Genomic DNA, 27,829 nt, shown 5'->3' on the forward strand with positions numbered 1-27,829 from the left:
ATTAAAACATATTTAAATTTTAAAAAATTTATTAATTAATTTTAATAGTTATATATTATAAAAAAAATTTAAATCACTCTCAATATAAAAAAATAAGTAAATTTTTTTAAAAATAAGAAATTAATTAATTAATAAATTTATTATAATGATAAAAATTAAATAGTAAAATATTTAAAAATTACAATTAATATAATAATTAATTAGTAATTTTTTAAAAATATTTTAATATATTTTTTTGAAAGTAAGTGACTAATAAGTTGTTATATAATATGGAGAATAATTAGTAAATGTTCCATGCTGAAATTTAACGCGTCACGTGCCTTTCTTGTGCAAGCATTCGAACGAGGAAGAGACGAGAAATGGAGGTTACAGAGGTGGAGGAAGTACTGAGGGTGTTGGATTCTTCTCTTTCCAACATCAAATGGCGCCTCAAATCTCCAGCCAAGCGTCGACTCCAATTAGGTATTTTCTTGGCATTACTTTGATTGATTCCTTTTCATTATCTGGTTACCAAGGTAGGTTTCAATTTCGACATTGGATTTCATTACTGGATTTTGTAGTATTTATTATGATTAGTGGATAATTTGTCATAGTTTCCTCGTTTGGTTGATGAGAAAGTATGAAATGAAAAATTAGAGTCTTTGTGATGTACGAGGTAAGGAATTCAGTCAGATGCAGTTCAGGCGAAGAAATTTCGTTCTTCAAAATAGTTACTCATTTTACTAACTATTAGAAAATATATTATTCAGTCGTTTTTATCCCGGTTCCAGTAGTGGAAGTGATAAGATTCTGATTTCTTTCGTTTTCTGTATTCCTCAGCATCCAAACAAACATCTTTGTGGCCTTGAAATTTTTCAGTTCTATCTTTATTTTTTCTTTTTCAAGTAGTTTTCATTTACTTATTGTGTGATTTAGTTGAACATTTTCTTTCCTTTTTTTTCTATCAATGGCTTTCATGTGATACCTAGAGAGCTAGGTTTAATAAGACAATGGCTCTTTCATTGTTTTCTTGTATGATTTGTTAATTGACTGGCTCAATTGTGAACGTTCATGTTAATATTATTAACAGAGATTTTGGTTGTGGTAATAAATGGTGTTTAATTATGGATTTGGATCTTTTCATATTTATGACACTCTTAATATATTGTACTTCCCTTGGCAGATGTTCTGGCATTGTGCACGGAGATGAGGCCAGTTATAATGGTTGACTACGGTGGAAAGATGCCTGAACTGCAGGAGCATCTGTGTGCGCTTCTTAAACTTTGCCAGCAGGTGTGACTTCTTAATGTTTCACTAGATTAGAAGACACTCAATCACACTATATCTACATGATGCTGCCTTATTGTGGAAGCATTACATTTGAGTGTGGTGCAATTTACTCTTCCATATACTCAGGGCAATATAGCATTTACACATGGTGATACGGTTCTACAAATTCTCTGGAATTATATCGGGAAGCTTGTGATTTTGTTATCTGCTAAATTAGATTTAAGAACAGTTTGTGTGATTTTTCCATAACCTTACGTCTTTCATTCAAAGACACCCAATTATGTTTTGCCAATAGGGAAAAACAGTAAAAAGTACATAAATAAATAAATTAGGAAAGCAAGAATCTTATATTATGTGATAATAATAATTTTAGAGTCCTACATTTAGCACATGAAATTGGAACTGCAGCTATTGGCTGATTTTTGAAATTTCCAAAAATAAATGAAAAAGAAAAGTTGTAACGCCCCGAAAATCCGGACCGCTACCGGCGCTAGGATTCAGGTCGGCTTAAGGCCGCCGGAACCCGTAGCAAGCCTACATACATCCTGTTTACCTGTTTAATCCCATACATGATCAACAAACATATATAAGAATTAAAAACTTTTCTTTTTCTTCATTCACCAAACTCAACCTGTGCATGCACTATATTCATCATATACATAAACATTAATCCCTCTGTGGGATTTCATCAAAGCCTCAATGGGCAATATATATCCTGTGTTGAGTTGGTTCACATATACATCATAAAATAAGATCATGTACATACCAAGGGATTAACATATACTATGGTCAAGCACAACTCTATCCTCAATAACATAATCACATAAACTTTACATTACATTCTTATCATTTTTTTTTTTTTTTTTTTTTTTTTTTCATGTCCACATACTCTAGCTATTACATACATGTGACTTTTCCCTTCTTTTCTTCTCTATCACTCCCGTACCTGCAAACCTGGGGGTTAGGGGAGAGGGGTGAGCTAAAAGCCCAGTGAGCAGAAACTAAAAACATTATATTAAAAGTCATGCTTTCATGGAATGCATCATATCACAGACAATCCACATCAAGGGTGAACCCGTCACCAATTAGTCCCAACATAGTCTCGTGCCAGGCCGTAGCATGGGGTCCTGGTCTTCCTGTCATAACACATATAAAGCCTCGTGCCAGGCCGTAGCATGGGGTCCTGGTCTTCCTGTCATATCGTATATAAAGCCTCGTGCCAGGCCGTAGCATGGGGTCCTGGTCTTCCTGTCATAACACATATTAAGTCTCGTGCCAGGCCGTAGCATGGGGTCCTGGTCTTCCTGTCATATCATATATAAAGTCTCGTGGACTAATTGGATCATACAGCATTCACCCACAACCACAAAATAAAATGCAATGCGACATATTCGTGAACTAATGCAATCAGCCTATTACATGTCATCATGATGCATGAAACATGCTCAAAACATTTAATTGCTTGATTTAAAACATTAAGCTTGTTTCCACTCACCTCTGGCTAGCTCTGACCAGACACTGAAGCAGCTCACTCACTGCTGGGGTCCTCGGTTCCTCGGGTCCGAACCTACACAGGTGGACTCCAATGAGGGACCAAACATATATAAACACAACTCTAATATATCCCCCAAAAACCCCCTAAAACATCATGAAAACATCACAGAAAATATGCATGAAATGGCTGAACAGGGCACCTTCGGCGGCACCTTCGGCGGCCGAAAGCCCCAGACAGAGACGAAACTCAGCTAGGTTCGGCGGCACCTTCGGCGGCCGAAAGTGCCAGACAGAGACGAAAGTCTCTTTTCGGGGGCACCTTCGGCAGCCGAAAGCTGCCTTCACAAGAGGGGTTCGGCGGCCGAAACTCCCTTCGGCTGCCGAACCTGGTTTCTGCCAAACGGCAGAAACTTGGTTCAAATGAACCTCCTGCCTCCCAAAACCATAGATCATGCATATTTCTCAACCAAAACACACATACAAGTTCCTAGGGGTCTCAAACATGCATATACCCCATCTACAACACTTCATTCACACACAATCAAGCTACATTGCTCAAACATCATCAAAACCCATAGACTCAACATATGTCCTAACATGCATTTCTACCCATAGATCTTACTTAAAACTTGTTTAAAACATAAAAAGGGTTCAAGATCGACCCTTACCTCTTGAAGAAACGAGAGGAAAGCGATCCTAGCTTGGAGATGGAGAGATTAAGCTCTTTGAACCTCCAAGCACTCAAAACTTGCTCAAAGCTCACAAATCTTCAAAACAAAGTTATAAACTTGTTAAAACCATGAAAGATCTAGAGGAAACACTCAAGATCGAGGGAGGAACGGTGGAGACTCACCTTGGCCGACAATGGGAGAGAAAAAGCTCGCCCATGCGGACCAAGGGGACCCTTTTATAGTGGCTGGCCAGGCCACGTTCGGGGGCCGAATGTGCCTCCGCATCCATGCAATGTTCGGCGGCCGAACATAAGGTTCGGCGGCCGAACCTGCACTTCCCTCACTTAGACTTTCGGGGGCCTAACGTGCCTCCCAAAGTCCATGCATGTTCGGCGGCCGAAAGTGAGTTTCGGCGGCCGAACCTGGGTTTTTCCTTAAAGAATTTTCATGCAAAAACTTATTTAAAATCATACTTAAAACATTAAAATACATGAAAACATTTTATAAAAACATGCTTTTACCCTTCTAGAGGTTTCCGACACCCAAATTCCACCGGACGGTAGGAATTCCGATACCGGAGTCTAGCCGGGTATTACATTCTTCCCCCCTTAAGAACATTCGTCCCCGAATGTTCCTCAACTAGTACATGCATAGCGAAACAAACATAACATACACACATATAGCACATGGAACACATCTCAACTAACCTTAGAAGAGGTGGGGGTACTGCTGGAGCATGGACTCCCGGGTCTCCCAAGTGCATTCTTCCAAATTGTGGTGGTTCCAAAGGACTTTCACCATCGGGATTTCCTTGTTCCTCAACTTTCTGATCTGAGTGTCAAGAATCCGCACTGGCTGTTCAACATAAGTGAGATCCTCTTGGATCTCCACATCAGGCTCGCTAAGAACCTTGCCCGGATCTGACACGAACTTCCTCAACATGGAAACATGGAAAACCGGATGGATTCTCTCCATAGAAGCAGGCAAGTCCAGCTTGTACGATACATTCCCAATCCTTTGCAGGACTTCAAAGGGTCCAATGTACCGCGGAGCTAGCTTACCCTTCTTACCAAATCGAACCACCCCTTTCATCGGAGACACCTTGAGCAATACTAGATCCCCCTCCTGAAACTCTACCTGTTTCCTGCGGATGTCTGCATAACTTTTCTGCCTGCTGGTGGCAGTCTTTATCCTTTCTCTGATAATGGGCACCACCCTGCTGGTGATCTCAACAAGCTCAGGCCCTGCTAAGGACCTCTCTCCAACCTCTTCCCAGCAAACGGGTGACCTGCACTTCCTCCCATACAAAAGCTTCATATGGAGCCATCCCTATGCTAGCATGATAGCTGTTATTGTAGGCAAACTCCACCAAAGGTAGATGTTGCTTCCAAGAACCGCCAAAATCTAGCACACACATTCTGAGCATATCTTCTATGGTCTGGATGGTCCTCTCTGACTGTCCGTCTGTCTGTGGATGGAAGGCAGTGCTAAAATCCAACCTAGTACCCATAGCACTCTGCAGACTCCGCCAAAACCTGGAGGTAAACTGGGGCCCTCTATCTGACACTATAGATACCGGGACCCCATGTAGTCTGACGACTTCATTCATATAAACCTGCGCTAACTTATCCACAGAGTAGTTGCTCCTAACTGGAATGAAGTGAGCAGATTTGGTGAGTCTGTCCACAATCACCCATATGGAGTCTAGTCTGTTGGATGTTGCCGGTAACCCCACTACAAAGTCCATAGCTATGTTCTCCCATTTCCATTCTGGAATAGGTAGCGGGTTAAGCATTCCAGCCGGCTTCTGATGTTCCAGCTTCACCCTCTGACATATTTCGCAGGCTGACACGAATTGTGCCACTTCCCTCTTCATAGCTGGCCACCAATAAACCTTCTTTAGATCTTGATACATCTTGGTGGCTCCAGGGTGAATGCTGTATCTTGCATTATGAGCCTCTCTCATAATGTCTCCTTTAAGCCCGATGTCATCTGGTACACATAGTCTATTCCCATAGCGGAGGATCCCCTTACTGTCGAATCTGAACTCACTATCTTTGCCTGACTGAACAGTCCTGGCAATCTTCACTAACTCTGGGTCCTCGTGCTGTTTCTGAGCCACCTGCTCCAGAAACACGGGTGTTACTTTCATCTGTGCAATCAAAGCACCTGTACCAGACAACTCCATCTGTAGACCCTCCTCAATGAGCTTATAAAATTCCTTCACCACCGGTCTCCTCTCTGCCGTGATGTGGGATAGACTGCCAAGTGATTTCCGGCTTAAGGCATCAGCTACTACATTAGCCTTACCCGGATGGTACTGTATCTTACAATCATAGTCACTGAGCAGTTCTACCCATCTCCTCTGCCTCAAGTTCAAATCTCTCTGACTCAAGATGTGCTGCAGGCTCTTATGATCTGTGAAGATCTCACATTTTACCCCATAGAGGTAATGCCTCCACATCTTGAGGGCAAAGATAACCGCTGCCATCTCCAGATCGTGTGTGGGGTAATTCATCTCATGCCTCTTTAGCTGTCTTGAAGCATAAGCGATCACCCTACCATTCTGCATCAACACACAACCCAAGCCTACTCTGGATGCGTCACAGAATACTGTGAAGTCCTCATTGCTGGTTGGCAGAGCTAACACTGGTGCTGAAGTCAACCTCTTCTTGAGCCCCTCAAAGCTTTCTTCACATCGATCGGTCCACTCGAACCTCTGATTCTTTCTGGTCAATCTGGTTAAAGGAGCTGCAATTTTGGAGAAGTCCTGTACGAACCTCCTGTAATAACCAGCCAAACCCAAGAAACTTCTGATCTCTGTCACTGAGGTGGGTCTGGGCCAGTTAGTCACAGCCTCTACTTTCTTGGGGTCTACCTCTATTCCATTCTCTGACACTATATGCCCCAAGAATGATATGCTCCTTAACCAGAACTCACACTTGGAGAACTTGGCATACAAGCCATGTTCCCTCAAGGTCTGTAAAACAATCCTCAGATGATGGGCATGCTCCTCTGCATTCCTGGAATACACTAGGATATCATCTATGAAGACAATAACGAAGTGATCCAGGTATGATCTGAATATTCTGTTCATGAGGTCCATGAATGCTGCAGGGGCGTTGGTTAACCCAAACGGCATTACAAGGAACTCATAGTGCCCATATCTGGTCCTGAAGGCCGTCTTTGGTACATCCTCTTCCCTGATCCGCAACTGATGGTACCCCGATCTCAGATCTATTTTGGAGAAACAACCCGCTCCTGCTAGCTGGTCGAATAGATCGTCGATCCTTGGCAATGGGTACTTATTCTTGATGGTGACTTTGTTCAACTGCCTGTAGTCGATACAAAGCCTGAGGGATCCATCCTTTTTCTTCACGAAGAGTACTGGAGCACCCCAAGGTGAGGTACTCGGTCGGATGAAACCCTTGTCCACCAGTTCTTGCAACTGTTCCTTCAACTCTTTCATTTCGGCTGGTGCCATCCTGTAGGGAGGGATAGAGATCGGTCTGGTACTAGGCATTAACTCAATTTCGAACTCTATCTCCCTAGCAGGTGGTAACCCTGGCAGCTCGTCTGGGAAAACATCTAAGAACTCACTCACCACAGGCACTGAGGCGGGCTCTCTAACATGACTATCCAACTCCCTCACATGAGCTAGAAACCCCTGACATCCCCTCCTAAGCAACCTACGAGCCTAAAGAGCTGAAATTAGACCTCTAGGTGTACCCCTCTTGTCTCCTCTGAAGACGACCTCTGACCCATCCTGACATCTGAACTTAACTACTTTGTCCCTGCAGTCCAAGGTAGCACCATGGGTAGATAGCCAATCCATCCCTAGAATGACGTCAAAGTCTGTCAAATCTAGAACCACAAGGTCGGCGGACAAGCATCTTCCCTCTATAAAAACTGGACTACACTGGCAGACTGACTCTGCAACTGACGGGTCACACTTGGGTCCACTGACCCATAGGGGACACTCTAACTCAGAGACCATCAATCCTAACCTCTGAACGGCTCTCGGTGCAATAAAAGAGTGAGATGCACCCGGGTCCATTAATGCATACACATCAGAACACCCAATGATGAGATTACCTGACACCACGGTGTTGGATGTGTTAGCCTCCTGCTGCGTCATGGTGAAGATCCTGGCTGGAGCTGACGGACCCTCACCTCTGAACCCTGCTGAAGAAGAGGCTGACCCTCTCCCTCTGCCTCTGCCACTGGCCTGTGTAGCAGCTGGAGCTACTGGCTGTGCCACACTTCCTGAAGCTGTCTGCTGTGTCTGTGCCATAGGAACTGCTTTAGGACATTGCCATGACATATGCCCCTCTTGCCCACATCTGTAGCAGGTCGTCGTCCCATACCGGCATAAACCCCTGTGTGGCCTACCACACTTCGCACAAGCTGCATTATCTGCCCCAGAACTAGAACCACTGCCAAACCCCAGACTAGACTTGACCTTGTTCCAGAACTTATTCTTCTTACCCTTGGGCTTACCCCATCTCTTACTGCCTGAAGCTGCTGCACTCAAGGTAGAGGGATCTAACCTTCCCCCTCCCGGAGTTTTAGAACCAGAAGCTTGTGCCACTGTCTGTTTGACTGTCCCCTGAACGATGGCACTAGCCTCCATTCTCCTAGCCATGTCTACTATGGCGTGAAAACTCTCTCTATCTGCTGACTGTACCAAGGAGGAATACCTGGGATGGAGCTTCATGATATACCTCCTCGACTTCTTCTGGTCTGTGCTAAGGTCTTGCCCAGCAAAAGGCAGCAATTCCATAAACCTGTCAGTATATTCGTCTACACTCATGTCATCGGTTTGCCTCAACTGCTCGAATTCTATCATCTTCAATTCCCTTGAACTATCAGGGAAAGCCCATCCTGCAAATTCATTAGCGAACTCCTCCCACGATAGGCTATCCACCCTCGGCTTCACATAGTTTTTGAACCACTCACGGGCCTTTTTGCATTTCAAAGTGAAACCAGCCATCTGAATGGCTCTACTATCATCAGCCCCAATCTCCTCTGTGATCGTCTTGACCTTCTCCAAATATACGAACGGGTCATCACCTGACTCAAACTGGGGAGCACCCAACTTCATGTAATCTGTCATTTTAGCCTTACTTCCCCCAGATGAGCTAGGCTGAGGTATCTGGGTATCTGGGCATGTAGGTGCTGGTGGTGGTGGAGGTACAGCATCCCCCGGAGTGGGGTTTGCTGGATTTGGATAGTATGGTGGAGGTGGGTACACTGGGTACTGTGGATATGGTGGGTAGTATGGTGGGTATGGCATCTGTGTGGGGTAGGAGTTAAAACTAGGGTAATCCGATGTACCTCCCATCGAATACCCGGGATTTTGGGTGTAAGGCGGATAGTGAGGTGACTGAACAAATCCCGAGGCCTGAGTGCCTCCTTGGGATTCTCCCATACCCTCTTCTGACATACTGACGCCCAAACTGCCATCCCTCCTTTGATCAACATCCATCTGATCCCCCATATCCTCTGACATACCTCCCTGCACTGTTCCTCTGACTGATCTGCTTCTTCCCAGATCTAAAGACCTTCTAGGGTCTCTCACTGCTCGGTCCCTGTTGGACCTACTTGACATTGCCCTAGGCAATGTTGAAGGACGGGCATCAATGCCCTCGTCCTGAGGTGGTATTCCAGTCAATCGTGCAGATCGACGGGTTCCTCTCATCCTGTTTTCTGAGAAACAGTAAACATCACATAAACATTAGCATTAAATGGTTCATGTCGGCAAGCATGAACCTCACAGCTACATTACACACATAGCATATCATCATGGCATATCATACAATCATAGCAAGACAGGACTCTACATCCTATCCTAATGGACATGATTTTTGCCTATTGTGCTTGACCTTCTATAACATCTATGAGCCCGACACTCTAGGTCCGACCATATGAACCTAGGGCTCTGATACCACTCTGTAACGCCCCGAAAATCCGGACCGCTACCGGCGCTAGGATTCAGGTCGGCTTAAGGCCGCCGGAACCCGTAGCAAGCCTACATACATCCTGTTTACCTGTTTAATCCCATACATGATCAACAAACATATATAAGAATTAAAAACTTTTCTTTTTCTTCATTCACCAAACTCAACCTGTGCATGCACTATATTCATCATATACATAAACATTAATCCCTCTGTGGGATTTCATCAAAGCCTCAATGGGCAATATATATCCTGTGTTGAGTTGGTTCACATATACATCATAAAATAAGATCATGTACATACCAAGGGATTAACATATACTATGGTCAAGCACAACTCTATCCTCAATAACATAATCACATAAACTTTACATTACATTCTTATCATTTTTTTTTTTTTTTTTTTTTTTTTTTCATGTCCACATACTCTAGCTATTACATACATGTGACTTTTCCCTTCTTTTCTTCTCTATCACTCCCGTACCTGCAAACCTGGGGGTTAGGGGAGAGGGGTGAGCTAAAAGCCCAGTGAGCAGAAACTAAAAACATTATATTAAAAGTCATGCTTTCATGGAATGCATCATATCACAGACAATCCACATCAAGGGTGAACCCGTCACCAATTAGTCCCAACATAGTCTCGTGCCAGGCCGTAGCATGGGGTCCTGGTCTTCCTGTCATAACACATATAAAGCCTCGTGCCAGGCCGTAGCATGGGGTCCTGGTCTTCCTGTCATATCGTATATAAAGCCTCGTGCCAGGCCGTAGCATGGGGTCCTGGTCTTCCTGTCATAACACATATTAAGTCTCGTGCCAGGCCGTAGCATGGGGTCCTGGTCTTCCTGTCATATCATATATAAAGTCTCGTGGACTAATTGGATCATACAGCATTCACCCACAACCACAAAATAAAATGCAATGCGACATATTCGTGAACTAATGCAATCAGCCTATTACATGTCATCATGATGCATGAAACATGCTCAAAACATTTAATTGCTTGATTTAAAACATTAAGCTTGTTTCCACTCACCTCTGGCTAGCTCTGACCAGACACTGAAGCAGCTCACTCACTGCTGGGGTCCTCGGTTCCTCGGGTCCGAACCTACACAGGTGGACTCCAATGAGGGACCAAACATATATAAACACAACTCTAATATATCCCCCAAAAACCCCCTAAAACATCATGAAAACATCACAGAAAATATGCATGAAATGGCTGAACAGGGCACCTTCGGCGGCACCTTCGGCGGCCGAAAGCCCCAGACAGAGACGAAACTCAGCTAGGTTCGGTGGCACCTTCGGCGGCCGAAAGTGCCAGACAGAGACGAAAGTCTCTTTTCGGGGGCACCTTCGGCAGCCGAAAGCTGCCTTCACAAGAGGGGTTCGGCGGCCGAAACTCCCTTCGGCTGCCGAACCTGGTTTCTGCCAAACGGCAGAAACTTGGTTCAAATGAACCTCCTGCCTCCCAAAACCATAGATCATGCATATTTCTCAACCAAAACACACATACAAGTTCCTAGGGGTCTCAAACATGCATATACCCCATCTACAACACTTCATTCACACACAATCAAGCTACATTGCTCAAACATCATCAAAACCCATAGACTCAACATATGTCCTAACATGCATTTCTACCCATAGATCTTACTTAAAACTTGTTTAAAACATAAAAAGGGTTCAAGATCGACCCTTACCTCTTGAAGAAACGAGAGGAAAGCGATCCTAGCTTGGAGATGGAGAGATTAAGCTCTTTGAACCTCCAAGCACTCAAAACTTGCTCAAAGCTCACAAATCTTCAAAACAAAGTTATAAACTTGTTAAAACCATGAAAGATCTAGAGGAAACACTCAAGATCGAGGGAGGAACGGTGGAGACTCACCTTGGCCGACAATGGGAGAGAAAAAGCTCGCCCATGCGGACCAAGGGGACCCTTTTATAGTGGCTGGCCAGGCCACATTCGGGGGCCGAATGTGCCTCCGCATCCATGCAATGTTCGGCGGCCGAACATAAGGTTCGGCGGCCGAACCTGCACTTCCCTCACTTAGACTTTCGGGGGCCTAACGTGCCTCCCAAAGTCCATGCATGTTCGGCGGCCGAAAGTGAGTTTCGGCGGCCGAACCTGGGTTTTTCCTTAAAGAATTTTCATGCAAAAACTTATTTAAAATCATACTTAAAACATTAAAATACATGAAAACATTTTATAAAAACATGCTTTTACCCTTCTAGAGGTTTCCGACACCCAAATTCCACCGGACGGTAGGAATTCCGATACCGGAGTCTAGCCGGGTATTACAAAAGTAGAAATTTTGTTCATAACCAATTCCTTGGGAGGATTTATTTACAATAATTGTGCAAACTTTTTTTTTCCCTTGTTATGATAGTCCCAATTTGGAATTTGGTAGTTATGCCCCTATGCATAGACTAAGTCTGTGTGGAAGAAATTATTTTGTTTTTATGCTTTCTTGAAATTCAATTGGCAGTTCACATGAGAGGAATGCTCTTTAAAACATTCTTCTTCTTGACTACAAACTTATGCAAACCTAAGAACATTACTAACCTGCTTGAGATGTATCCCTATTACGGTCAATAGAAATGGATCAAGTTATGGGTTTGTTGCTAGAATTTTTTGTGGACAAAATTTTCTTTTTGTGATCTATGGTTGCAATGGAACAAACTCTTTAGAGAGAATTTGAAAATCTATTGACTTGAAGCACTTGAAAACTTTGAAAATTTTTCTTATAATTCTTTTATTGAGTTGCTGCTCTTAAATACAAGTGAGAGACATAATCATCTTCTAAAAACATAAAAATATCCCTTTCTTCAAGCATTCAGTTATTGGTATTGCAATGGTACTAAAGTCTATGATGAAGTATCAGTAGAAAGTGGCTAACCCATGGAAACTCTGAACAGCCAACACATTAGTTGGGATTGGCCACTCTTTTATTGCTTTTATTTTTGCTTCATCATCAATATGAATGCCTTATACACTTACAACATACTCCAAGAATAGTAGTTTGTTGGTTAGGAAACTACACTTCTTGAAGTTGAGGTATAATTTATTTTCCTGCAAGGCTATCAAGATCTTTCTTAAATGCATTAAATGTTTATCTTTTGAGTTGCTATAAATTAGGATATCATCAAAATATACAACTATAAACTGCCAATGAAGGGTCTTAATACCTGATTCATCAATCTCATGGAAGTACTTAGTGCATTGGGCAATCCAAATGGTATGACAAGCCATTCATAGAACCCATCCTTCGTTTTAAATGTTATTTTCCACTTATTTCTAGGCTTTATTTGGATTTGATGATAACCATTCTTCAAGTCAAACTTTGTAAACCATTTAGCACCAAGTCCCAACATGTCCAATCTAGAAATTGGAAATTTATAGCTCACTGTGATCTTGTTGATGGCGCAACTATCTATACACATCCTTCAACTCCCATCCTTAGGTGTTAATACAAGGACAACACATGGACTCGTGCTCTTTTTGATCAGTCCCTTCCACAAGAGCTCCTCCACTTTCTCTTTGAGTATCTCACTCTTCTTCGAACTATGTGATAATGTGGCAAGTTTGGCAAACTTGCACCGGAAATAAGGTCAATTTAATGTTGAATATCTTGCATTGGAGGTAGTTCATCCGGTATGTCTTCTGACATAAACTCCTCAAATTCTTTCAACAATGATCAAACAAGCTCGTGAGACTCCTTCAATAGTACTTGTTTCACCATCAACACATGGACTTGCTTTGTCTCTTTGACTTCCATTTTAAATTCTTTGGTGATTGTCAAGAAAGTACGAGCTTCCTTCTTTTACGTCTTGCTCTTTTATAATAGCAAGGCATATTTCACTCCTCTTTCTCAATGCAATAAGTATTGGTTCTCTCAAAGTGTTGTGCATTAACATTATATTGCCATGACCTTTCAAACAATAAGTGACATACATCTATGTCCACTACATCACAATAGACCTCGTCTTTGTATTAGCCTATGGAAAGAGGTACTTTGCATCTTTCATTCACTTTAATGGAATTAGCTGCTGTTTTAATCTATTTCAAATTGCATGGATTGGGATGATTTTCTATTGGTAGTATCAAACTTTTCACGGTCTCCCCTCTTACAGTATTTTCACAACTTCCACTATCAATAATAGCATCAAAAATTTTGTTTTTAGTTGCGCACCTGGTATAGAATAGTTAGTGACATTGTGTTTGATCTTCTATTTGTAGGGCTAGTATCATCCCTTGGCTATCTATTGTCCATGCAATTCTTGTTTCTTTCATTTTCCTAAGCATCAAAACGGCCCACAATTTCTTCAAGTCATTTTTCATTTATTTATCTCACAAAACTTAAGCATAGTAATGTTGCAATATAAAAATAAAAAAAATGAAAATGAAAATCAAAGTGCCACTTAAAATATTAATAGCATTATCTCCCCTTGCATATTTTTAATTTTTATTTTTTACACTATAATATTTTTACCTATCAAGTTTGTCTGATAGATAATGAAAATTGGTTCGAGGGATTTTTATGTAACATTTGTAAAGATGAGCTATTTTTATGTAATGTTTTTAAAGATGAAGGATTTTTATGTAACATTTTTGAAAATGAGGGATTTTATGATAACAAATTAAGATGAGGGATTGAAATGTAACAAACTTTAAAGTGGAGGGACTATGAGTAAAAATTACCCGCTAGTTTGTCATTGGGCAATGATTAGGACTTACGTTGTTAGTCTTTTGTTAGAATTTAATAGTATATTGTCATGTTTAGTAGAAGTTTTACAAGGATAACATTATAACTTTAGTTGATGCCTGACATTGAATTCATTTCTCAGTTTTATCCGCAAAAGTTAGTTTTAGATGCATACTCCAAAATGTCCTTTAATACCATGATTAGCACTTGTTCCAGGAGTCGGCTATTTTTGAGCGTTTGAGGGTGATGGTTATTGAAGATATGATATATTTGATACATGTAAGAGCGCTTGCAGAGTATGTCAAGTCAAGCTTGAACTCCAAAGTAGAATTGCTCTTTGTGAACCTGGAACAAGATCCTCCAAAGGTTTTCGCCACTTTTACTTTTACTTGAGGCTGTTTTTGCCATCACTGTTGATGTTCATTTTGCACTCTTTCATCAAGACCTGAATTTTGTTTTCCATCCAGATGGTGACGCAAGCAGAAGAAAGCTCATTAGTAGCAGAACTTCTGAGAGTGCAGAACTTATTCTCTTTGTTTTTTCCTCTTAACGGATTGGACAATGATCTCTTGTCATCTTGTCACATGAAGGATACTGCAGATAACACTGAATCATCCACCAATAAACCCATAACTTCTTGGTCCTCTGAATTTATTGATCTCAGTAGTTGCCTGCAGGACTCTCAGGTCACAGTGCCAACTTTAAATGGGTATATTCTTATTCTAAGTAATGGTTCTATGTGCTTGGATTACTAATGTGCACAATGCTTATACTAAAGGTGATTCAAAAGATAATGGTACAATATCAATGATAGAACCAAGATACTAGCATCTTTGAGACAGTACTCAATTGGCAATACACTAGTATATAGGATTCTAGCTTTTCAATTATAAGTTTTAAAGTTTTAAAGTAATAGGATTTACAATTAATAATAGGATTCTTATTCTAATTATAATTCTAGACTTGGGAAAATTAAATTAATAATAAGTTTTGAAGTTTTGAAGTAATAGTAAGTTTAAAACTTAATTGTAAATTTAATATTTATCTTAAGTATAGTACCATATTTTTTTGAATAGTAAGTTGAAAAAAAATTGAAAAAACAATATTTCGTAATTTTTCTAATAGAAATCTGTTTTTAACATTTAAAAGATTAATTTGTTATGGCAGTAATATAGTTAGTTATTTACTGTGTACATAATTATTTTGAATATATATTCATTAATGGCTTAATGCTAATGATTTTTAAGAATAATAGAATTAATGTATTTATGTTTATTATATAGTTGTATATCTTAGTTCTGCTTGTATCTACTTATTTCATGAACTTTGCAAATTCATTTTAAAAGTAGCATGCCCGTTACCATTACATTACAGCCGTTATAGGTCTATTTCCGTTGCTCTTGACCGTGGCCACAATTGCGGCTACAACCATGATTGCAATTTAAAACCATGATCTATATGTATTTCACTGGTATGTTATTATCACAATATGCTTTACTTCATTGTATAGAACATACTTATCCTTATATCCTGATCTAGTTATGTCTTGTCAAACCATGTCCCTTTCTGGCATTATTATGTATATATGGGTCTGAAAGGTTTCTCGTCCCTGGCTGTTAAAAAGTGAACAATGAATAGAGTTTCCAGATTGAAAGGTTGTTGCAAAAAGCGTATTGCATCTTTAACTAGTAGCATCTTTTTTCTCCATTTCCTAGTAGATCATGATTGACCATATAAACTTATATCCATCATGCTTGTAACTTTGACTCGATTGTAATTGGGTAGCTTATTTGTTTTCAGATTGTGATTAAATTAGCACAGTATTGTTTTAGTATCATCTTGTTATGATACACTAATTTTGTATTTTAATTTATTTCAGTTGGCTTCTTGGTTATCCGGTCATTTACCTGTTCAGCAAGGAGCACATTGCAGATGCCATTTATAATCTTTCCACCAAGTATCTTCATATCTTCAGAATTTCAGTCAGCAGGTTTGTTTTTCCTCATTCTTGTCTGGATTATGTTAAACACTACACAGGTCATACACAATTTGAAGGATGATCTCTAATGGTAATAAATTATGGTTTAGTATTAAGAAAACTTCTCTGAAAACATGCTGGCTTCTTGGTTGTCCGGCAATTCTTCTATGAAAGCTTTTGTTTTAGAAAAATTAATTAATGGAATCTTGTAATTTTTGGAACAAAATGCACAAAGTTGACCTTTTCTTAAACCAAACTAATGGAAAGAAAGTAGTGTCATCTTCTTGAACCTGTCCAAATATAGATTTAGGGTTTTCAATGTGAAAATAGAGGTCAGAACAATCATTAAAATACACAATGATTGTGTAAATTATAGGTCAGAGCGATACCTTCTCCTCCCTCCATTGCTCCACAATCCACATGTAAGATACCAATTAGGTAGAAAATGAGAAATGAATCAAGACAGTGAATATGCACAGAGAACTAGAATGAGGCAGGGAAGAATAAGAAGAAGAAGAAAGAGAGAAAAGGAGAGAGAAGAGAGGGAATGATTGTATATTCCTCAATAAAAACTGTTTTTGTCCTTTTCTCTTACAATACATACTGACGCTATAATTACAGAATGCATAACAAAAATCAGAATATTCTTTAATGGGAATACTAAACCACTTTTTGTCCAGCTCATCATTCCAAATAGCCACTTCTTCTAGAATGTCTTCTTATTTCTGTGATGGCATGTGACAATGCCCTCTCCTTCAGCACATTCTTGTCCCCAAGAATGATAAAATTCTGGAAACTGTTCAGCAATAAAGGAGGCATCCTCCCAAGTTGAATCCACTGATGGGTACTGCTGCCATTTAATTAGAAGTTGGGGCACTACCTTGTCTCCTTGATAGCTGGTTCTGGTGTTAACCTCCTTTTCTGGAAGAACTTCAAAACCTCATCTTCCGCTATATGGATCACAAGGATTGATGCTCTGAAAGCAGTGTAAGACACCAGTTAGGTAGAAAATGAGAAATGAATCAAGACAGTGAATATGCACAGAGAACTAGAATGAGGCAGGGAAGAAGAAGAAGAAAGAGAGAAAAGGAGAGAGAAGAGAGGGAATGATTGTATATTCCTCAATAAAACTGTTTTTGTCCTTTTCTCTTACAATATATACCGATGCTATAATTACAGAATGCATGACAAAAATCAGAATATTCTTTAATGGGAATACTAAACCACTTTTTGTCCAGCTCATCATTCCAAATAGCCACTTCTTCTAGAATGTCTTCTTATTTCTGTGATGGCATGTGACAAATGACAATGCCCTCTCCTTCAGCACATTCTTGTCCCCAAGAATGATAAAATTCTGGAAACTGTTCAGCAATAAAGGAGGCATCCTCCCAAGTTGAATCCACTGATGGGTACTGCTGCCATTTAATTAGAAGTTGGGGCACTACCTTGTCTCCTTGATAGCTTGTTCTGATGTTAACCTCCTTTTCCGGAAGAACTTCAAAACCTCATCTTCCGCTATATGAATCACAAGGATCGATGCTTTGAAAGCAGTGCAAGATACCAGTTAGGTAGAAAATGAGAAATGAATCAAGACAGTGAATATGCACAGAGAACTGGGGAAGAAGAAGAAGAAAGAGAGAAAAGGAGAGAGAAGAGAGGGAATGATTGTATATTCCTCAATAAAAACTGTTTTTGTCCTTTTCTCTTACAATATATACTGACGCTATAATTACAGAACGCATAACAAAAATCAGAATATTCTTTAATGGGAAAACTAAACCACTTTTTGTCCAGCTCATCATTGCAAATAGCCACTTCTTCTAGAATGTCTTCTTATTTCTGCGATGGTATGTGACACCGCATTCCTAGTGGCCTAGCTTCCACAAGCAACTAAGACAACATAAGCTTGAATAATTGAAAGAACCCAAGTAACCAAGACAACCCAAGCAACAAAGGCAACAAGACCACAGTGGCATCAATATAGGTCTTGAAACTGACCTTATTCAGTCGCAATTGAGGAAAGTGGCTGAGGTGGGTGCAGATTAACAAGATGCAGGTGGAGATGGATCATGTTTAGCAGGGAAGCCGGTATTGGCTTAAGTAAGTGTGGGCAGATAAGAGGGATAGTTAACTTCTGGGCTATGGCAGTGTCTTTGCTTGGCCACTTCTGTGCTTTGTTTACAATGCCTTACTCAAAGGTACTTTTATTGGTGAAGAGATATGGTAGCAGTAATAGTAAGGTATGCAAAAACAAAGTGGAGGGAAGGAGAGAGTACTTTGTGTGTCTATGTGTATATATACTCATGGAAATTGACTCTAAAATATAAAGGCTACCCTAATTGTGCCAAACTAAAGATTTTAGGCAAATTGGGACATAACCACATAGTTTAAGGGGTATTGTGACCTATCCAAAATAAAAATCTGTGTAAAATTTCATCTTTGTTAGTTTCCTTTTGGGTGATGTGTCATTCTTGATAGGAAAACCAGATTTGGGTTCTAATATCAGTGTCTTGTCATTCTTATTTATTAATTTTCTTTCTATATGAAAAGCAGGCCCTAAAGGTTGAGGGTTCTCGAGGGGAAGGGTGTTAGGTTTCTCTTCTTCTCCAGATCTTAACTATCATCATTAAGTCAGTTTCAAATTGTCAATAGTAGCGGTGAAACAACAAGAAAGAAGCCCACACCTGTACTTGATGCAAAAAGATGTCTGAAACATCTAACAACCTCCTCGACACTGTTCTTCTCAATGTGGGTAGCTGTGGACTGTGGTGGTGATGGTGCCTACACATCACTACTTGCATTGCAGCAGTAACCTCTGGCAATTCTGCTCTTGATCTATGTTTATAGGACAGATAATAATTAAAAATATTGTGTGAGTTTTGGATGACTCGGTTTATTATTTCAAGTTTTCACCTTTTCTTTATTAGTTTCCAAGGTTTTTGGGATCTGATGCCAACTCTGCAATTTAACCTTCCAAAACCCAAGGTGACAGATTGTGAACAAAGGTTAGATTTGTGACACTTATTAAAGTACACATTATTAATTGATAAAAGAAAAGGATTTGGCTAGATTTGAAAGAGAGGTCAAAATACAGGGGATTTTTTGGAAATTAGGTCGATAGGTTATTGAATGATACTCATAAAAAAAAGGGTTACAGTCAGGTTGTAGGTATTATACTCTGGAATCCAGTTGAGGGTCTAGTAAACTTTATGTTTGAGATCTGTGAAATAGTGATTGATGGATATTGGTTTTCTTATCAAACATGGAAATGGTGGATGCTATCAGTTGAGGCTAAACTAATTAGCATTGCCAATTTATGGATTTCTGCAGGAATATTTCACCCAATAAAGGATCACAGCCAGAAGAATTGATGAGGTAATATATATTTTTTATTGTGGCACCATTATTTTAGGTTGTAAACTTGTTTGGTATATAGGTGAACTCAATATGCAAATCCATACGGAGCATACCCATCAAATTTTTGGTTTGCAAAAAGATTGATTTCCAATTCTATTCAATAATTTTATGGAACCAAATCCTACCAAAATTGCAATGAACCCTACATTAGTAAGCTCAAGTTTGGCTTAACTTTGACTTACAGTAAAATTAGTTTACCTTATAAATTCCATTATTAAGCATTATGATCCAAAACATGAGAATTCATTTACAAATGAATTTTATTAATGGAATGCAAATTAAATGAATTCCTCATTCATTTGATCCATACACAGATATACTATTGGTTTGTAGTCACAACAATTTGTAAAAGAGGCCAGTTTTGTTTGATATGAGAGGGCATATGAAGCAGTTATGGTAGTAATGGAGGTACTTGAGGAGGTAATGATCAAGGAGTATGAGGATGGGAAAAAATAGATAATGATGTTGATGCAGTCCAACAAGACTAGATTTAGGGATTTTTTTTAATTTATTATTTTATTATATAAATTTAAGAGGACTATATTTCTATTATTTATGAATACTATTATATTTAGCAATTAGTATTGTATATTATTTAGAAATTTAGTTGTTTTGAGTTCCTAATCTTTGTAGGAATAGGACTAGTTATTTTACTAAGAACATAAATTTCATCTAGGATTTTTATTACAGATTGTTATATGTTATAGAAAGTAAATATGTTAATATAGGAAATAAATATTGATAGATAGATAAGTTACTTAATCTTAGGATTGTATAATCATAGACTTGATTTTCCTTCTTGTTTAGACACCGTCTCTTATGTATAAATAGGTTGTAATCTCTATTGTGAAACAACAACAAATATTATCATTGTACATGGTATCATAGCCAGATTCGTAGAGATTTATCTTTTTCTCTCTCGTCAAGTCTTAAATTTTTTGAGACTCAGGACTCATGTTCTTTTGTGTTATCCATCTAGGATAATATTTGTCTCTCACCGTTCATCTAAAGAGGATGCCAAAGTCGCCTTGCAGCTCCCTTGTCAGATTTGTGGTTCGTTTGGGTGTTGGGTGGAGAGTTTTTTTTGATACTATTCATTTGGGTTACCCATAAAGCTAACATTTGGAGATTTAGTACTCTGTTCATTTGGATTACCCATAGAGGTTAACATTTGAAGACTTAGAGCTCCATTCATTTGGGTTACCCATAAAGGGTAACATTTGGAGACTTAGGCTCTGTTCATTTTGGGTTACCCATAAAAGATAACATTTGGAGACACAGGCTCTCTTCATTTGGGTTACCCATAAAGGATAATATTTGGAGACTTAGGGCTCTGTTCATTTGAGTTACCCATAAAGGTAACATTTAGAGACTTAGGGCTCTGTTCATTTGGGTTACCCATAAAGGGTAACGTTTGGAGGCTTAGGACTCTGTTCATTTGGGTTACCATAAAGAGTAACATTTGGAGACATCGGGCACTGTTCATCGGGCATGGTTCATCGGGTAATGTTCACAGTATTGTTCATAGGTTACTGTTCACGGGTTCTGTTCTTCTGATTCTTTATTTATTTTGATTGTTTTGGGTTAGTTGTCCTTATAGCTGAAATTGATTATACATGTAACAAGTTGGGTATGATTAACATTTATACTCCAACTTTTATACTCCAACTTGAGGGGGAGTGCTATAGGTTATAGAAAGTAAATATGTTAATATAGGAAGTAAATATTAATAGATAAATCAGTTGCTTAATCTTAGGATTGTATAATCATAGACTTGATTTTCCTTCCTGTTTAGATATTGTCTCTCATGTATAAATAGGTTGTAATCTCTATTGTGAAACAATAACAACAAATATTATCCTTCTACACAAATATTATCCTTCTACACAGACTTTTATTTTGATACTGTTTATAGATGATAATTGGGAATTAATAAAATTGAAATTTTTTTTTTTATCCTTTGATTTCTTCTTGTTCTACATCAGTTTGGTACTAAAGCTTGTTCTTGTTAGAAAAACAATTACCATAACTAAAATGTGTGCATTTAGTTTTGAAACAAAGGGATAATAATTGCAAAAAACCCTAAACTTTATTAATTTTGTTAATTATACGCTAAACTTCTTTATTAAACAATTATACCCCAAACTGTGGCCATTGAATTAATTGTACCCTATGGCTACCAACAGTCATTGAACTTAACAGAAGTTAATCAATTTGATAACAGCAGGTACATTTGTTAAAGAAAAGTTTAGGGTGTAATTATTGGAGTAAAATCATTTACTACATGCTACCAGGAAGCAGACCCAAGTAATTTTGCTCATCAGTGATATGGTGTGAACTGCTCAAGTTAAATACAATCCTTTCCAATGTTTTTGCCTCTTATGTTATCATATCATCACTTATTGGATGGAGCTTGACATATTATAGGACTAACATCAGGTTAAGATGGAGGTGGGTTGGCCTTTTTTGCCCTGCCTCACCTTCGGATTGGTTTTCCCCCTCCACTACCGAAGTCAGGGCAGGATTTTATCTCCATAATCTTCCCGGTGTAACTCCCTGTAGGTATACCTGCCAATGACTGTTGATGTAGAAGCTATGAACAATTACCTTACATAAAATTCTTGCTCAACAAACCTAAACTAGCCAACACTGCAGACACTGAGATTAATGTGCTTTTTTAATGAGAACTTCACTCTGATATTAGAGTAATTTAGTGTAAAATCTGTATAGATTTATGAATAGAAGATGAAGATGGGAGGAGAAATGGTTGTAGAACACCTGAGATTTTGCTGATTGCAGCCGGAAGAGGAAAGGAGAAGCTTATTGGCAGTGGTTGAAATTGATATACGAAGAGTAGGGTTATTTTCATATGCATGTTAAATTTGATCTAGGTAGGCCGGAGATCATTTTCACGGACTTTAATCTGCCCTGGTTGTCCTTTCCCATGAATTCACCTTTTCCTCTCTTGTTTACCTGATCTGATGGGGGTAGGGCGGGACCGATAGCAGATCTCATTGCCATCTTAGGCTGTACGGGTACCTCCTAAAACTGACGATCGTAACTTAGAACTCTTAACGACTTTCAGAACATGAACACTATGTTGGTTCCTGAACTGATAATCCTTGACATTTAATAATAAACATCATTATTGCTGTTATTATTCAGCATTTGTTCTCTGAATGTCTAAGCTTGTCACTGTTGTTTATAAATTATGTTGCATGATTTTCTTAAATGCTTTGCAGTTTCTCAGTACCTTATGAACTAAGCATGGGAGGAAGCAAGGAACCATGGGCTGAGGCATTTCTGGCCCAAATGCAATCAAGATGGAAAAAGTGCAAAAGCGTTTGGAAGCCACTGCAGATGGAGGTTAGTGAATACTATCCACAAGCAATTGTGTTGTAGTGATAAGTGTTAACCTGCCGTTTGCCACCAAACACTACAGTCCCTTTACCCGGCCGCCAAGAAAGAGTGCTGTTTCTTATACAGCAATTGTCGTTTGAGGGACAAACTTCCTAGGATGTGATTAATTGCTTAACACAGATTTTTTTTGGCTTTAAAATGTGTATATATTGCATGAAAGAGTCTCTTTACATTAGCACTGAGCTGACTAGCTTTCTTTTCTATGGAAACCTTAAAAATGAGGGATTTATATTAGACTCATTGAGGAGTTGGTTGTCTGAATTTGACAAAGTAACAAGAAATTGTTAAATTTGAATCTTTGATTCCTACAATTGCTTTATGGGTCCTACCTTTAGCTTTCTATCTACATGAGGAGGTATTTTCTAATTTCAAAGGTAGAAAGTTATTTCCTATTGGTTTGAAAATTATATATATCTATATGGAGATAAATATCATCTTTTGTAAAAAATTTAGTAAAACAACTACATAAACCTTCTCTATCACTCATTGATAATGTTCTCTAAATGATGAACAAGCTGCAAGAGTTTCTATTTTTCTTCAATTGAGTTTTCATAATTATTCCTTTTCTAATCATGTATTCTAAACAAAGTATATCTTTGCATTTTTTTCCTCGGATTTACTTTTCTTTTGATCAATTTAGAATTTAAAATTTCATAAAAATTTAATTTAATTGATTTTTTTATTAATTATTCTCTTTAGAAAATACTGAATAGTGAATACTGAATTAATTATTTCCGGATGAAAATACTGAATTAGGAGTCTCGACTGTAATTAGAAATTTGATTTCATCAAATCCAACTTCCAATTTGGAAATATGACCATCATTCTTCCAACCAAGTAAGGTTGGCGGTGGTGGTGGTGGTGATGGGTAGGTGGGACTTGGGAGATGGAGACAAGGGGCTTCACTTGAACATCATAGCCCAAGAGTCTTAAATATTTGGTAGGGCCGACGGAGTTATCTATGCTCTTTCTCATTAATTTACATGTTGCTTGGAGAGGAGGTTGCTGTTTGATTGACTGCTACAAACAATATTTTAGCCGTCAATTTCTTTCTTAAATGATTGGATAACAGACATATAACACCATTTTGGATATTTCTTTAGACAAACATCAAAAAATTTTATTGAGCCACATCTTGAAGCAATAGTCTTTCATCATTACATTTACGAGAAATGTGAGAAAAACTCTCTTCATTTCCAGTTGGCAACCCATTCCTAACCAAGCCAAGATTACAACTGAAAAACAAAACAAAAAGAGCAAAAAAAAAAAAAAAAAAAGGCAAATGAAAAATCATTAAAAACAAAGAAAAGCACAACTTTTTTTTTTCTTGGAATTTGTCTATTTTGAGGCGTTGATTAGATTGAGGGCATCTTGCTCCGTAGGAAGGGCAGGTATAGCTCCTTTTTTGGTAGTTGTAATGGCTCCACATGCATTTGCAAACTTTAGTACTTCTCTTAACCTTGCTTCATCCTGAATATTATATCAACACCACCAAACAATGATTGACTGGATTCATAAAAGAATACTCCCCTTTTTTTAAGAAAAACTAGCATTCACTGTTTACCTCAAGTATAGATCTATCATCCACAAGCTTGCATAATAGAGCTCCTACAAATGAATCACCAGCACCTGTTGTATCCACAGTTTTCACAAGGAAAGCTTCCACTGATCCATGGAAATCCTGTATTTTGACAATAAAATTATCAAAATTCAGTATTTACACAGTTGTCATAGAGTAACTTATTGGCAGAACCAGCCAAATTTCCAGGCATACTATACCCACCTATAAACATTAGAGTAAATACAAATATGCATGTACCATGAGATCAGCAAAGACAACTCTGAAGTGACTTTTAGTTTATTAGTGTCTTAAAATTGTTGTAACGTATGCAACAAACTCTTGCTCTTATGACAAATAAAGGAGTTTGTTCTATAATAAATCAACTTGAAGAGTTTCTGGGTCATGTAAGATCAAGCCATAATAGCAGAATGAATGATCGAGTACAAAAGCAGACAAAGCTTTCCATAAAAGATCAATTTCATCTAACAGTCAAATTTAAGTGGGCCCTTAATATGACCTCTAATTTTTCCCTTCTAATCCAGACTATATTTAAAAAAAATCCTTGCTTTGATTGTGACTAATAATGGCCATTACCCTGTTTGCATAGCATTTGGGAGTAGGAAATAATCAATAGCTTTTAATACTCAAGGTGGGCCAAAGATCCACCCACCACCATGTGTAGCATGGCATAAGTAAGATATGGTGGTAGTTGTGGTCTTTTTATTTAAATGGAGATTAAAATATTTTTTTACTATAAATAAAAAGACACACAATAATTATATGTAATATGAAATTGAAAAAAAAAATTATGCACATCAATTTTGCATTATTTTATAAAAAAAAACATAAAAATCAAAACACAAAATAACTGTACAAATACGCATTAAAGAGAATATCATGTATATAAAATAACAAGTTGGAATTAAAATCATGATTTCAAAATTAAAAAAAAAAATTAAATTCTGAAAGCCAACCAAATGTGTCCAATGGATTAGATTAAGGGTCAAGACATTAGACATTCACAAAAGAACAACTTGTATTAAATATAAATCAAGTGGTTGGCATAAACATTTCCTTATTAAATATGTTGAAAATAGGATTAGGTCCCACATATAGCAAAGCATGCACGGCCTGTTAAGTATATAATAAATAGCCATAAAATTCACTACCTACCCATTTCAGCTAGAAGTCAGACCATTGATAAAAATAGCATTACACCTACCAACAATTAGAAAAATAAATAAATAAATAGAGATGAAAATTTTAATACCTTAGTATAGTATCTGCAACCCTTCTCACCAAGGGTTACCAAGAGCAACTTCAAGTTAGGGTGCCAAAGTGACATGGCATCAGCATCATCAATTTTGTCACTTCCAGTGATGAACTCAAGCTCAACATCACTGACTTTGATAACCTCTGCCTTGTCCCAAATGCTCATTATCTGTTCACGAGCCTCCTCAGGCGAAGGCCACAGTGGCAGTCTCAAATTTGGGTCATAGGATAGCAGAGCTCCTGCATCCTTTGCTGCTTCCATTGCCTTTAGATGTGCTGATCTGCATGGCTCCACTATTAAGCTTATGGATCCATAGTGGAATACTTTGGCCTGCGTATCAAGACAAATTATTAGTCAGCAAAGCTTCAATTTTCAGCCGTTTAATAAAAGCGCAACAACCGAATGCTTTTGGACACAACAAGATTAATTGATCCCCACTCGCCTGACCAGGAGGAGCGTGGTTACAATTTCTCCAAATAGTCTAAAACGCAAATTGACAGATCTACACTTGTAAGAATCCTATTTTGCCCTCTGTTCCAAATCGAAATTTCACTCTTACCACGCCACCTACCAATACAAAGTGGGACCCAAATAAATAAATAGCTCAAATAGACTAATACGATACGAGATTCACGTGTAGGGCCCGTGAAGTGCACGTTGGACCATCAGCGATCTACTAAGGAAAATAGTGGGACCGTAAGTAGACATATTAGTACAATAATATAATCACCGTCGGTGAAATTAGCAGCTTTCCGCCTCGGTCCGGTTCCATTTCTAACCGGACCGATTTGTTTTCTCTTTAAAAATGGATTTGATAAACCCTGAGATCGGTTTTAATTAGGAATCGACCCAGACCGGTCCGTCTGCCCACCCGTAGCTTCTCCCTCCCAGCATGCATGCTTAAAATTGAAATTTTACGATTATTGTACGCAAGAGATCTGGCGCTGGATTCTCGCCACTAAGAGATCTGGATTCAAGCGGACCCCACCTCATAATTATCGGGCTGACGTGGTGACACCATGAAACTTCCCCATCCACTCCCATGGCGCGTGAGCTCACTCCCTCACCCCTTTCCCGGTCTCCATTGAAATAAAAAATTCCACACATCACAAGTAACAAAATTTGATAAATGGCTTACAGATCTAATAAGTTCAAGATTGAGCTCTTCAGGTTTCAAGAGCATATCAGCGCTAGGGTTCCGGTAGAACATAAATTCACGCTCCCCGTCAGCGCGTAGAGTCACGAAGGCCAAAGCAGTCCTTGCTCCTTTGTCAAAGTTGATACCATCACCGATCACGCCGTTTTGTTTCAAGATCCCAGCGAGCATGTGGCCGAACTCGTCATCTCCGAGCTTTCCGACGAAAGCAGCTTTCCCACCAAGCCTAGCAACGGCTATAGCGACGTTGGCTGGGGCCCCGCCGGGTGCTTTCAAGAAACCAGGGGCTTCAGCGAGGGAGACGCCGGAGACAGTGGGGACGAAGTCGATCAGCATCTCGCCGAAGCTGACGATGAGTGAAGAATTGGAGCCGCCATTGGACAGCGCTGACGCCATTGGGAAAGATCTATAGAGGAAGAGAAGAAGAGACAATGAAGTCTTTGTGTAGAGAGAGAGAGAGAGAGAGAGAGCGCGTGATAATAGGATTCGGAGAGAGGAGAAATGGAGGAAGAGAGGACTGTATTTATAGAGGGAGAAGTGATTTTTAATATTAATCAGTAATTTAAATTAAATTAATGAAAAACCACTCGAAATTTTTAATTGGTTTTATTTCTTTATATATTTTATGGATATAATTGGGCCCACCAATGATTTATAAAGGACATGTATTTTCCACAATGTATATATTTTTAGTGATTTAATAAAAATAAATGACTCAAATTAGATTAATTGTTATTTTGAAATTGATCAAGATTAACAAAATTCAGAGAAAATAATTTTTATTTTTTTTATTTTATCCTTTGTTTTTTTTTTAATTTTAAATTTATTAACTATTTTTAATTAATAATTTCTTGTTATAAAAATTATTGTAATTTAATAATGACTATTAATATTTAATACATTTATAATTAATATTAAAATTTTATTA

General features: G+C 38.6%; 2 protein-coding genes across 6 annotated transcripts; one reads left to right on the plus strand and one right to left on the minus strand.

Annotated features, from left to right (window-relative positions):
• The first annotated feature begins 295 nt into the window (after window positions 1-295).
• Window positions 296-23,222, plus strand: LOC110613980. 4 transcript variants are annotated; one of them, XM_043955665.1, is made up of 8 exons: window positions 296-462; window positions 1,163-1,272; window positions 14,301-14,462; window positions 14,564-14,805; window positions 15,976-16,086; window positions 19,002-19,079; window positions 19,405-19,449; window positions 22,734-23,222. In XM_043955665.1, exons 1-8 carry the CDS (start codon window positions 360-362, stop codon window positions 22,891-22,893), a joined length of 1,011 nt encoding a protein of 336 aa, XP_043811600.1. In that variant the 5' UTR covers window positions 296-359; the 3' UTR covers window positions 22,894-23,222. The 4 variants fall into 4 exon arrangements, with proteins under 4 accessions (XP_043811600.1, XP_043811601.1, XP_021611115.1 ...); XM_043955666.1 differs by having other exon boundaries at window positions 14,313-14,462; XM_021755423.2 differs by lacking the exon at window positions 19,002-19,079.
• Window positions 23,223-24,009: 787 nt separating this feature from the next.
• Window positions 24,010-27,405, minus strand: LOC110613770 (probable fructokinase-4). Of its 2 annotated transcripts, none has more exons than XM_021755066.2 (4): window positions 26,884-27,405; window positions 25,743-26,075; window positions 24,476-24,592; window positions 24,010-24,381 (listed from the first exon to the last, which is right to left on the minus strand). In XM_021755066.2, exons 1-4 carry the CDS (start codon window positions 27,295-27,297, stop codon window positions 24,250-24,252), a joined length of 996 nt encoding a protein of 331 aa, XP_021610758.1. In that variant the 5' UTR covers window positions 27,298-27,405; the 3' UTR covers window positions 24,010-24,249. The 2 variants fall into 2 exon arrangements, with proteins under 2 accessions (XP_021610758.1, XP_043811602.1); XM_043955667.1 differs by lacking the exon at window positions 26,884-27,405 and adding an exon at window positions 26,734-26,834.
• Window positions 27,406-27,829: the final 424 nt, after the last annotated feature.

The sequence above is a fragment of the Manihot esculenta genome, chromosome 4 (assembly GCF_001659605.2).
Source record: "Manihot esculenta cultivar AM560-2 chromosome 4, M.esculenta_v8, whole genome shotgun sequence".
NCBI lineage: Eukaryota > Viridiplantae > Streptophyta > Magnoliopsida > Malpighiales > Euphorbiaceae > Manihot > Manihot esculenta.